This window comes from Poecilia reticulata, chromosome 21 (assembly GCF_904066995.2).
Source record: "Poecilia reticulata chromosome 21, P_reticulata-male-v2, whole genome shotgun sequence".
In the NCBI taxonomy this organism is placed as follows: domain Eukaryota; kingdom Metazoa; phylum Chordata; class Actinopteri; order Cyprinodontiformes; family Poeciliidae; genus Poecilia; species Poecilia reticulata.
Genome location: NC_088850.1, coordinates 20926643 through 20940107, shown reverse-complemented (window position 1 = coordinate 20940107; position 13465 = coordinate 20926643). Strand labels below are relative to the sequence as shown.

Sequence of the window (13465 nt, the reverse complement as noted above, 5' to 3'; positions counted from 1 at the left end):
TGTGTATGTGTGCACTGAATCTTACGATGGCTTGTTGGGGCCGTTATAGATGGGAGAAAAATACATTTCTACCAAAAACTTTTTTTTCTTTTTTTTTTTTTTTACATCTAAAACATTGATAAGTCTTAAGACTTTCCTAGAAAAAACAAGGAAATTTCTGATTTTGAGAATTTGCTTGAAACTTGGAAATTAGGAGATCTGAGAAATTTGCTAGGAAAGTTTTCCCTTTTCTAGAAAATGTGAGATTGAAAAGTTACATTTTCTAGAAAATGAAATTTCTGAGTTTGAAAATTAGCTTGAAACTGAAATGTTGATTAATCTCAGACATTTTGTAGGAAAAAGATTTTTACTTTTAAAACCTGAACTTGCATTTTTTTTTCTTCTAGAAAACGAGATTCATCTCAATTTGAATGTTTCACCTGGAATTTTTTACTTTAACTCAAATTTATTTATTTTTTTCTAGCAAATTTTTGACTTTTCAAGCTCTGGAATTTCCATGTTTGTTCTTGGAAGGTTCTCTTTTCTTCCCCCAGAGATTTACCATGATTTTTTTTTTTTTTTTTTCTATCTACAATGGCCCTGACCCTCCTTCATAGACTCCACCTCATTCTCAGGTTCTTTTCTCGGTTCCATCAGCTGCTCCGTTACTGCAGTAGTCCTCTGAGACACAGCGAGCACTGAAGCACAAATAATCGCAAGTTCACACATTTTCCTTTTTCTTTTTTTTTGATTCCAGTTCAGATTCACCAGCAAATCTAAAGGGCTCAACAGCATCACCAACAGTTGGTGAGCGCTTAAACCCGTTCATGTTGGTGACCCTGTGGCCTGGCAATAAGGGCAGCTCCCCCTCTCCATACCTAACCAGCTCATACTGTCTTCACACTCAACATCTCTTTGTTTTCATCCCCTCCCAGCTTGGACATGCTGTCAAATTGGCCCGGACTAATCCAGTGGTTTCCGGCTGTTTGTTTTCTCTGATTGTTTTAGTCATGCATGAATGTTAACACTGTAATAATTAAAGGTCATCCCTCCAACTTGAGTGTAAATGCCTGGAGAGTTTTTACAGGTTGCATATATGGAGCAAAATGCAAAATTTGAATTAACAGCTTGACGTTGGGAGAAAAAAAACTGACTTTTTGTTTTTATTATTGTTACTGATTTTTCACTACTAAACCAACATTTTGAGACATTTCGAAATGTGTTCCTTTACATTTAATGGTTGTATTTTGAGTTATAAACTTAAAATTGTCTTTTTTTTGTCTTATGGAAAAAGACACTGGAATAAACGGATTTGGTTCAATACCGTTCCTCTTCAGAGCTTTTAATGCTCGATTGCTGTTGGAAAAAATTCCCACCACTCTGATCCAATTTTCTAATGAATCCTAACAAGTTCAATCCCAATGTTCATACAAAAGAGATCGGTTTTTATCAGATCGAATTTTTGTCTTGATTATTTAATTTTTTGAAATTTCTATCTTTTTTCCATCAATGCTATGGGTTTTCATAATTCATAGTGATTTCAGCATGCCCCAGGCACAGCTTGTATTTATTTGGACTTTGAATTCAAGTCAACTCTATGACAAAATGTTAGTCAGGCTTTGATTTTGTGTTTGTTTCTTGATTATGAGAAGAAAGTTGTAATATTTAGAGAATGAAGTAGAAATTTTATGAATACTCCAACACAAAAAAAATTACAAACATTTTAATGAGGAATGTGGAGCATCATGGTTGAAATAAAAACCACTTTTTGAAAATATTTTTGTGCCATTTGTAATTTATAGAAATTTTTCTTAAAATAAGATTTTATTTCTTAGCTATATTGCCCTCTTTTCACTATATTGGATCTGATTGGGGCTTGGCAGGTATAAAGAAATTGACCGGAATTTTGTTTTGGCAACAAACAATAAAAAAGCTGAAAAGTGGTGTGTATTTGTTACTGTGACGCCTTAAATTAAAAATCTGAGCCACAAGCTTCCTTTAAAAGTGATCTAATTCTCCAGCTCAGTATAAAGGCACTTGTTCTATGAAGACCTTGGAGGTTTGTTAGAGAACAACCAGCACCATGACCACCAGCAGACAGGTAAAATGTAAGAATTTTAATAGCTTTATTTTCATCTCAATGTTAACAAAGCTACATTCCGAGTTGTACATCTCACAAAATCTCTGTTCAATCCGTCATCTGAAAATGAAGAGTATGAAACAACAGCAGACACATTTTACCCGTGATGTAACGTCTCATGTGGTCTTTGCTGCGCTCAGGAGGAGCACAGCAAATGTCACAGTCAGATAATGGGGGGGAAAAAGTAGTTGTCCCGTCAGACTGTCTTTTCCTGAAACCACACAAAAAAAAGATAAAAAGCTCATGGCTAAAATATTGCTCCTAGAGATTTGGCGTGAATATGAGTGACGCCATACAAAATATTGTGAAGGAAAACAAACTAAATCCACCATTCCTATGATGAAGCATGATACCAGCAGCATCATGCTGATTTGAGTTGGGGAAAAAAACCTGTAAGAGGATGAAGCAGAGGCTCAATGACCAGCAGGGGGACATCGCCTAATAAAGCATAGTCATGTGTTGAGATGGCCTAGACAAAGTTCACCAAAAAAACATGTAATTCAGGATCTTTGTAAAGAATTAAAAGTTGATGTTCACAGACACCTCCATCCATCAAATATGACTGAACCTGGGTTATATTGAGAATTAAGTAAATTAGCTAGAAAGTGCTGAATTAGCTAGACCTCACAAATTACTTACCCAAAGAAAAATTAGCTAATTTAGCTAGAATTAGTAAATTACCTAGAATTAGCCAAATCTCAGTAATTATTGACCCAAAGAAGAATTAGCTAAATTAGCTAGCTAGTCCTCACAAATTACTTACCCTAAGAACAATTAACAAATTTAGCTAGAATGAGTAAATTAGCGAAATCTCACATTTGATTGATCCAAAGATTAAGCTAAATTGACTAAATCAGTTAGAATGAGCTAAATCTCAGTATTGACCCTCGAAGAATTAGCTAAATCAAATAACTTGAATTAGCTAAATTAACTACATTAGCTAGAACTCAGAAATTATTGACCCAAAGAAGAATTAGCTAAATGTACTAAATTAGCTTGAATTATCTAGATCTCATAAATTAGTGACCCAGGTTGTGGCTGTAAAGTAACAGAATGCTGCAAAAGTAAGACAGGAGACCACTGAGAGTCTTTGCTGTGTTGACCCTCATCAGCAGCAGATTAGTAAATGACAAGACCCCCCACTCTGAGAGCAAACACTACATTAGGGGTTGACTGTGATGAGCGACGTTTGCGGTCTAAGGTCGATGAAAACCGCATAAAGAGCCCAGCGTCATGCCAATTGACTTCCAGTTTCACTGTATGCGCTGGCTAAAACCTTTCCTTCCTTCCCACAGCAAACAAAGCATTACAAGCCGAGACGGGATAACATGAGCCATTAGGGAGATTATTTGCTTCCTGAAGGTGAAAGACGCAGGGGCAGCTGCAATCATGACGGCATTGGAATCCAATCATGAATGTGAATTGAGGTAGACAGATAAAGCAGGACAGCAGGAGAATCGTGAGGAACAAATATTTTATTTTACATACATAAACTCATTCATATTATATATATATATACATATATATATATATATAACACAGAATCTGAATGATTGCACTAGAGTGAACACAACTCAGACAAATTCATATTTCAAAGAAACAATTCTTACAAAATCTATGGAAGTGCTTGTGGACTGTGGAGGGAAGTGGAGTTTACTGGCAGAGGGGAGTCATAATGTGTTGGATGTACGCAGTTACATTTACTTGAGTAACGTTAAGTGAAAAGATGTTTTAATTCTTACTTGAGTCATGTTATTTTGAAGTATTGCTACTTTTACTTGAGTAAAAATTCTGGATAATCTACCCACTGAATGAAGAACAAGTTTGTTTTAACCAAAAATTCGCCAAACACAAACACACATCTGCAGTTTTTGTTAAAATTTATATTGAAAGAAATTGATTCCGAATTTGTATTTTTTATTTTTTCTGATTTTGCTATTTTGTAATGATGTTATTTCAATGAATAATTTTCATTTTGGCCCTTAAAATGCCAACATTTCCACAAATCTTTATATTCTGGTCCTTCTGATGATGTAATGTTAAAATATTAGATTATGTTTCAAACACTTAGAGCTGGAGTAGCATTTTTACCAAATACTCTTTTACTCTTGAGCCATTTCTTTACTTTTTATTTTTACTTGAATAAAAATATGTTGAAGTAGTGCTACTACTCTTCTTTGAGTATAATTTTTGGCTACCCCCACCCACCTCTGTTTGTTGAGGAATAAAGCTCTCCATCCGAACGTCCATTTAAATAGAAAGTACTTGTCAAGTTAGTTAAAAAAAAACATTAAATAAAACAATACCTAGCAACAAAAAAAAAATAAAAATACCCACTATAATTTCCCTGTAATTTTCCCCAAAAGTCCGTAACTACTACTGCCTTCATACGACAGAGACGTTGTCCAGCATGCACGCACACCTTTCTACAATCATGTTGGGGAACTCGGCCACCTCTATTTCAGTGTAGTCCCCCTTTTTCACCAGGTACATGATGGGCAGCGGGGAGCTTTCTGACACCACGCACCGCCGCTCTCCGTAGCTGTAGTTGCGTTTAGGCTGCTTGCATCCTCCGGTGCACCTGAAGGCCTGGTAACCCGCCGGCTCGATGATCCAGTACTGTGTCCAGGTGAGTGACCGGAAGTTGATGAAGTGCTGTTCTCTGCAGCAGGTGTCCTTATTCTGGTTCGCATCACAGTCGCCGCCGGAGCTGGAGGAGAAACAGCGAGGAAAGTTAGCTAACCGAGGCTAGCAGACTTCAGACAGAGGTGGAGGTTGGGGGAAGGTGGTTTGTTATGCTAAAGGGCTAAAGGCCTTACATTTTTTTATCTGCTACGAGCGCAGATGATAAATATTAATAGAAGCTGTGACTAATGTAGTCAAGGAACGCCAACATAGTCAATGAATGCGAAAAAGAACACCAACGTAGTCAAAGAACGGTAGAAACAATGCTAACGTAGTCCAAAAAAAAAACAACTAAAAATGTAGTCAAACAATATTAAAAAAGAACGCTAACGTTAAATGTCAATTGATAATAATTTAAGTCGTTGATATTTAAATATTAACTTTAAGTGCCTGATGCTGATTTTTTTTTAGATAGGATGTGTCACAGTGCAATTCTAAAGCACTCAAGGCCATGAATTACACAGCTGCACACCTGGTTTGGACACATTACAGCAATTTTTGTTCTTTTTCTTTAAACATATTTACATCACGACTAAGAAATATAGAACTACAACTACTGATAATCTGATTTTATTATTCCTAAATTAAGCGTTTAGTGTCTCTCCAAACCAGAGCCAAATGCTAACAGATCACGCGGCCTCATTATCACACTGACACGAGCAGATATCAAATAGCGCTCGCGCTCACCCGTACTCTTCCAGGTCGAGTGTGTAGAGGATGAGCTCGGGCTTCCCCAGGGCGTTATCAGTCTGCTCCTGGGTGGTAAAGCGCACACTCCTGGCCATCTCCGCGGCGTAGCTGCCGGGTCTCTCGCCCTCGATCCACACCTCGAGGTGCATGGGCGTCTTCTGCTGCTGCGTCTTGGACCAATAATGCACGGCCTGGGTGACATCAAAGCTCTTCCAGCCAGTCTCGTGAATTGGGATCAACCTGTGAAACACGATAAGGGCGATCAATTAAAAACAACTTTCGGAAGGAGAGTCTAAACTTTTCTTTGTTGTGCTGCTTAGGCGCCTCTCCCTACCGCGAATCCACAAGGGAGGTCCTGTTGGATCCGCTGGGCAGCACCTCCACCCAGTAGATGCTGACCCGGGCGTTGTTGACGGGCCGGTGGTTCTTCTTCTCCACGGTGTACCGTTTGTGGTGCGAGGCCCGCTGGTAGAGCTTCAGCTCCGCCATGGTCACCTCGCTGTTATCCGGGATCCTCGCCTCCATGTCGAACACCATGCGATGCCGGGTGGTGTCGGAGTACACGTACTCCCCGGAGATATCTGAAACAGCCAGAGCAAATTTGTGCGTTTTAGTCGGTTTAATCGCGTTTGGATGTGTGTACGGTGACGCAGTAGGGGGCGCCGGTGCCAGAAGGGGCGCCAAATGGATGGCGGAAATATTATTTTTTTGTTTTCTGCGTTAGGGCCATGATAAGGAATATATATATATATATATATATATATATATATATATATATATATATATATATATAAAATTACGTAAGTTACATTATGAGAATAATGGAGAAAAAGTCATACTCTTAAGAGAATAAACACAGCATTATGAAAATAAAGTGATAATATTACGAGGATAAAGTCGTAATAATATGAGAATAAACTCAGAATATTTTAAGAATGAAGTAGCTCTGCTAATACTACGACTTTATTCTCGTATTATTTAAACTACTCTCGTACGACTTTATTCTGGTAATATTATTACTTCATTCTTGTACGACTTTATTCTCGTAACTTGTTTTTTTTTTCTTGTCTCTATTTTTATAGTTTCACCCCTGTTGCCAAAAATGAGTAATTTGCGCACAATTACGCACAAGAATCACAGTTAATGTATTTAACTAAATTACTTTTTTTTTTTTTTTTTTTTTTTTTAAACATCCACTCGTTGTGCGTTACCTGCATTGCCTGGAACCCCCCTCAGGATGCCCACCAGGCTGGGCAGAGATCTGCGTCTCCTCCGGCTGTGGTGCGTCTTCAGCATGGAGAGGTACTTGTTCTTGATGTGCGCCGGAACGATCAGATTCTCCAGGTCCCTCTTTTGGATTTTGGGAACTTCGTCCAGGCCGAGCTTTTGCAGCAGCGCGTCCTTCATATCCTCATGCGTAAACGCGCCGCTGGGAACCAGGAACAGGACGCAAAAAGCGCGGAGGAAATCCATGATGAGATGAGACTTTTTAGACAGCGTGACACCAAAGCACAAGTCACTGAACAGAAGCACGGCGTGTCCGTGACACTTCACCGGCCCCCCTTTATATCGCCGCGGCCCTCCCAGTCGGTTCGCACTTTGTCGATGGGGGCGGGGGCCCCATCTTATCAGAACAAAGGTGCGACAATACAGCCCCATCTTAAACAGGATATCTAAGTGGCCATACTTCAAACAGAGACCATTAGCTAGACTGGAGTGCCATCCACAATGTGGAGGCGTGTATTCACCAGAGCTGCTCTAAAAATATGTTTAACCTCCATAAACGACATTTATCCTGGAAACAAAAGAGCTACTTAAAATATTCCGTGCATTTTGTGGGATTGTTATAAAAACATAGCTCCTGGGTTACCTGTTTGAAGATTTTTTTAAAATGACAGAGGCGCTCCCAGGCAGAATTCATTCATTTGGGCCGTTGCACCTCATTTTAACCACCACAGCTCTTACAACTAGAATATTTTTACTCTGAAAATATGTTTTTACCCTCTTACTATACATAGACATATAATTATCTGAGTATTATTATTGGTCAGTGAATTTGCTTGTCCTGCTATGACAGTCAGTTTGTAACAATTTTGTTTTATGTAATGTTATTTATTTGTTGGTTCTTTAGCAGGCATATGAACACCACAATATGTTTTTAATGAGACGTTTCTGATCATTAAGTGATGTATTACACTGATATAAAGGGGGTCGTATTAAAGAAGCGTTCACTTCTCCCTTCTCCCTCTCAAACAGTAACAAAAGCGGTAATTAGCTAATTATTTTTTGTTCTTTTATCTTTTTTGGTTCACTTTCTCAGATATTTATTTTAAACTATTTTATTTATTAATTTTTTAAATTATTTTTACGCATTGTAATTGCTTGTCTTGTCTTGTTTTTTTAGGCCTTTGTAGCCCTTTGAGATCTCAAAATATCAAGGACATTGTAAATAAAATCTATTATTATTATTACAAAGTAGCTGCTTTGTATAGTTATATCTTTGGAAATGAGCATGCCATTAAATATATATGGTTTTAAATTATCCAGATAGAGTGGTTATTAAAATGTGAATGTTTTTGCCTATATTGTTTCGGCTATAAAATGAACCATCTTTTTCAGAGTTTGCAACATGAATTTCTACAAAATGATCCTTCAAGTTGTGTGTTCCCTGCACATGTTCCCCCGCCCCCCACAAGGAGACAGACTCTTGACCCTGAAGTGCCCTCTCCTCGGCGGCCCACGCTCTCCACGCGTACATTCCACCGCACGACGTCAGCCCGGGTCGGTCTGGCAGAAGCCTGTCGCTCAGCGGGGCCTTGCTGTTGTCTGGGTTGCCAGTTTTGCCCAGCGGAGGCTTCATGGTGGGGCGTTAGGCGTCTGATCAACGTGCAACAGACACAAGAAGTCGTCTCTGAACTCTGAAAGGAGAAAACGAAAGAGAGCAGAAGGATTAGATGTTTATTCCACACTCTGAAACAGTCCAGCAGATTAAAATTATTAGCCAAACAAACTGTTAATCCAGCCCCCCTCCACCTCTCCAGCCCCCCTCCACCTCCTAGCCTGGCCATGGATGTGGATTGAGGCAGGCTCTTCACAGGCGGGTGATTATCTGATTCCATTGCGAGGATTTGCCTTGCCTTTTTTGTCACACAAACATTAGAAGCGGTGAGCTCTCGCTGGCTAACCCCCAGAACTGTGGGCCCCCCTGGTTGTGTATTGGGCCCGCGTTTGCTCAGAGATGTCAGACAGACTGAAGGGGGCACACAGGAAGAGCAAATGACAGATGATTGCCAGACCTGCGCTCATCAGCCAGCAGCTTTCCTACAAGACAAATTATTAATTAGCGGCAGGGGAAGGGATGGGACCCTCCGCCGCCACTGCCGGTTTGGAGTACGATGAGAAAAGCACACGAGGTGATTCCAAACAAAGGAGGTGGACAGATCTGCCATTACATTTGCACATTACATTTGCTTCTTTTGAAAGAAGCAAAGAAGGACTGTAATCGGTTTCAACTTCTTGCAACAAAAAATATTCAATTTGCTGCAATACATTGCAACTGCCCACATACAGAGGGCCAGACATTGCGTATATGTTGCTCCACCTCTGTATGCTCAGAAAAGAATCAAGATTATTTTTTTTGGGTTGATTTTATCATTTTTATGAAGTTTTCTTCCCCAAAACAAGCCAGCATCGGCCTATGAGATCATGTTGGTATTGTTCCTGTAAGGACTGATTTTTCCAGCAGAAGTTACACACATCTAATCAGATCAGCAGTGTGGAGATCAATATGTGATTTATCTAAAGAGAGTCACTGCCTTGAGTCACTGACTTGTAGCTTTCAGCACCAATAGCAACAATCTCTTAGGTTGTGTCACAAACTTTGCAGCAATCCCTTGCACATGGTCCAATCCAGAATCATCTTTCATGATAATATACATTAAAAAAATCAACTAACACCTGCTTAAAAAGGATGCAATGTCATAGTTGGGTGCAGAGTCAGGTGTTGTGGATTCTGAGGATTGACTCCATGGCAACCACAGTGATGTTCATCTGCAACAGCTGCCTCATGTTTATGGTTTTAGCACTGGCATTGTTCTTAAACTAGCTAATGCTGGACACAAACTTAAACCATTGCTCCAATACAAAAAAGTTCTTAACTTTCCTTAAATCTTATGACCTATTTAAGTTTTTTTTTAAATGTTGAACATAGCAACAAAACATTTTGATTGGAGTGTTTATTGATGAAATTGTAAGATTTCATCATTAAACACTACAATCAAAATGTTAAGTTATGATTTGTGACCAAAAAGCTGTTAATGCTGATTGAGCATACTGACTTAAAAAACTTTACAACTAGAAAACTGGAAAACTAGAGCTACTTTTTGTTGGAAATTTACACGAACCAAGATTACATGTGGAGTTCCCCAAATCTCCATCCTCGGGCCCCTTTCATTTAGCACCTCTCCTTTAGTGCAGTTCTAGTTTCACGTCTCTTATCGTAGGCCCAAAACTCAATGAGGCTTAAAACCCATGAGTGTGTAAGAAACCTAGATTCAGGGCTCACTTTTAAAGCCCTCATAACACCTTTAACCATGTTAGCATACTGTTGAATTGTAAAAATATCTATGAATGGATTTATGTAATTTGAATACTGTAGGGAGAACAATCAGGCAACTGCAGGTCATCCTAGATATCTTGACCAACACCAGAAAAACGTTTCATATCCCATCAGACATATAGCAGGCATGGAAATTCAGAACAGATCTGTTGTCCAGTCCAGCCGAAAAAGCCTGTGTCTCTCCGCAGCCTAAAATACACACAGGCCTATTCAAAGCCCCCGGCGTTCACATTACAGCCTCTAATTCGGGAAATTAGGATGCCTTTTGTGTGATATTTCTCAGCCTTTCCTCCTTCCACCATCGCCAATCAAAGATAGGTTGCCGAGTTCAAAGATCCCATCTGATGTTCCGAGGTGCCATTTCTTTTCAATCAAAGGACCACCAACCCACCCCGCCCCCAAAAGAAACCCCAAACTCCCGCAATCAACAACACGGGTGATAATTAACATCCAGGCATTTGCATTGAAAAGCGGTCCAATTTATAGCTCATTCCCTTCCATTTGCGAATCATTGGCCACAAAAGCCGCTGTTTGCAGAGAGGCGCTGTGCACGTCGCGGGATGCGTTTGCGCTTTCTCCTGCGGCATCTTTTTTTTTTTTTTCTTGGCGTCTCCCAGGGAAACAAGGTAGGATGGGCGGGGGGGATGTTCCCGCATGCTCCAAAAAAAAAGTCAATATTGAACTTGTGTTGGTGGCCTCCCCGTAAACTCCCCATTATTCGCATTATCACCAACTTCCTGACTTGCTTGCCGCTCGCCTTATCTCGACGTCAAATATTTGAGGAAATGAACCGCTCACTTTGCACCTTAATAGGCATTTTTGTGCATGTCCCCGCAGCTGCAGAGCACCGTCTGGAGTCGGATCCATCGAGCTGGCCTGCCAATAATCATCGATCGGAGTCAAAGCCGCCAGACCTTGGACACAAAAGCCCCATGCGCCTATTGCTACTGGACGGTCTAATTGCGTTTCACACGCATAATGAGGGCCAGAGACGCCAGGGCCACGGACTTAATCTCTCTGTAGACTTAACCCAATAGGATCAGACGTGATTAATAAGGAAAACTTAACCTTTTTAAGCCAGCGTCTAATTAATAGTCGACATTCTGGATACTTCCTCCCCAACAGAAAACACGGGTTCTTTCAGATTACAACTAGATATGGTATTTCTACCTATTTTCATGCTTTCTCCGTTGGATTTAGGTCTGGACTTTGACTGGACCATTTTAACACATAAATATATTTCGACCTAACCTAACCTCTGACTGTATGTGTAGGGTGTAGGGAGAGTCTCCAGCCATCAATTCAAGTCCAAAAAAGTTAGATTCAGAATACTTTATTGATCCCAAAGAGAAATTAAACGTTGTTGTAATTCTTCAAAGAGTTATTGTAGACAGTGATGACTGTTGGCAGGAAAGATCTCCTGTAGCTGTCTGTATTGCGAGAAGAAGCCTCTGACTGAAGATATTCTGTTTTCCCAAGACAGTCTCATGAAGAGGATGGTCAGAGTTAATTTTTTTGATTTTATGAAGGATCCACAGTCGGCCCCAGAACAGAACCAGCCTTCTTTATCAAGTTGATGAGCCTTTTAGGTCAACATTTAGAGACAACATTCTTAGACTTAAAGGGGAAATGTTCCCTGTGGAAGAAAAGCAACCCCAGACCATAATACTTTTGCCTTTCTTCTTATGTAGTTTTTTTGTCCTGCCCAAGCATGTGTGGGTTCTCTCCAAGTACTCCAACTTCCTCACAGATTCTAATGCTCTTAGATAATCTGGTCTTTCTCGATTTACTTTAAGTATGAGTGTGTGTGGATGGATGAAGAAAGTAACATTTTAGTCCCAGCCAACTAGTTCAAGACCATATTGGACAGACTGTGGATTTCTGCAGCTCTCCCAGAGTTGCCTTCCCTGCCTGCCAGTTTATGGGCCAGGAATCTTTAGCCTAGAGACAGTAGCACATCCTAACCTTGGCCCGAAGTGATGAAGAGCCGAGAAGTTTAAAGATAGCACAAAAAGTCAGTTTTAAAATGTTCTCAGGTTGTTTTTTTATGCTACATTTACATTTCTGCTACAGGAAGGCACTGAACAATGTAGAGGGTCTTTTTTGTTGTTTGGTACTTTTCAAATCCAGCTGATAATAAGACAAGGACGGGTCCCAATCAGTCAGAATTGGAAGCTAATATCTATTCTATAGGGTGAGCTGCCTCTATTATGAAAAAATATGATATACTTATTTCATTTGCTAATGAAAACTTAAAAGTGTTAGAGCCACTAAAAACAACATTTAAAACGCTGATTAAAAAATACTAATAAAAAAAAAATCACAACATAAACTGACCGGGGTTGCAGTGAGACATAACTTACACCAGAGGTCGCTGTTCTCTAAAAGAGAACTCCCATCAAACGTTTTCATTCATTCGCTATTTCATTCATGGGCAAAGTTGGATGCAATATATATTTATTTCTTAATGAAATATATATTTTTTGGTATTAAATTCAAATACAACTCTCTTGGAACAAATAAATACTTTCAAAAAACGTGTGAAATTAAAAAAGCTTAATAAATATAAAAATGTACAGAAAGACATGAATCCCCAAACAAGAAAGTGTACAAGGTGCAGAATGAGATCTGAAGATGTAAATAAAACAAAGCAAAACAAAAACAAACTTGCTGTTGCAAAGTATTAACTCTCTTACAGGTTTCTTCTAGTTGTGCCTTTTTGTCACACATAGATCATTTAATATCAAAGATAAAGTCAGAATATACAAAAACTAGTTTTGAATTGACAGACTTCAACTTGAACCTATGCGTAAAAAGTTATTGAATTATTAAAAGTGTGTTGTTCTTATTTATATATTTGCTGAAATTATTCACTTTCTTTTCATTTTTGAATGAAATATTGATCCACAAAAGTTATTTTTAATGACTTATTTTTAATTGTTTTGAATATTTTTTAAGCAATGGCATTTATGGTCTTTCATAACCATACAAACATAGTTTAGGAATTCAGCTGGTGAAACGAGTTAAAACTTTTGTGTGTGACAAAGACATTTTTAGTATAGATATTGATATATCTAATTAATTAAACTGAGTTGTCATTATTATTATTATTATTATTGTTATTGTTGCACTATATTTAAGCACAGTTAAATATAGATACAAACCAAGATACACTTGTTTTGTATCTTGTTAAAGCAGCAGTACAGAAGAACTCGATTTGTTAACATATTTCTTTAGTACCTTTACACACTGTGAAAAACACAGTGAGACGACTTCTTTTGTAGCAACTAATTTTATTTACTTGTATAGTTAATAAATTATTCATGAATATTAATATTATATAAAGCTTAATA

At 38.8% G+C, this 13465-nt stretch overlaps 1 protein-coding gene across 1 annotated transcript; it reads right to left on the bottom strand.

Annotated features, from left to right (window-relative positions):
* Positions 1-2864: 2864 nt before the first annotated feature.
* lft1 (lefty1) lies at positions 2865-7374 on the bottom strand. Its single transcript, XM_008398181.3, has 4 exons — positions 6706-7374; positions 5829-6075; positions 5492-5734; positions 2865-4829 (listed from the first exon to the last, which is right to left on the bottom strand). The coding sequence occupies exons 1-4, from the start codon at positions 7151-7153 to the stop codon at positions 4505-4507; spliced, it is 1263 nt and encodes a 420-aa protein (XP_008396403.3). The 5' UTR covers positions 7154-7374; the 3' UTR covers positions 2865-4504.
* Positions 7375-13465: the final 6091 nt, after the last annotated feature.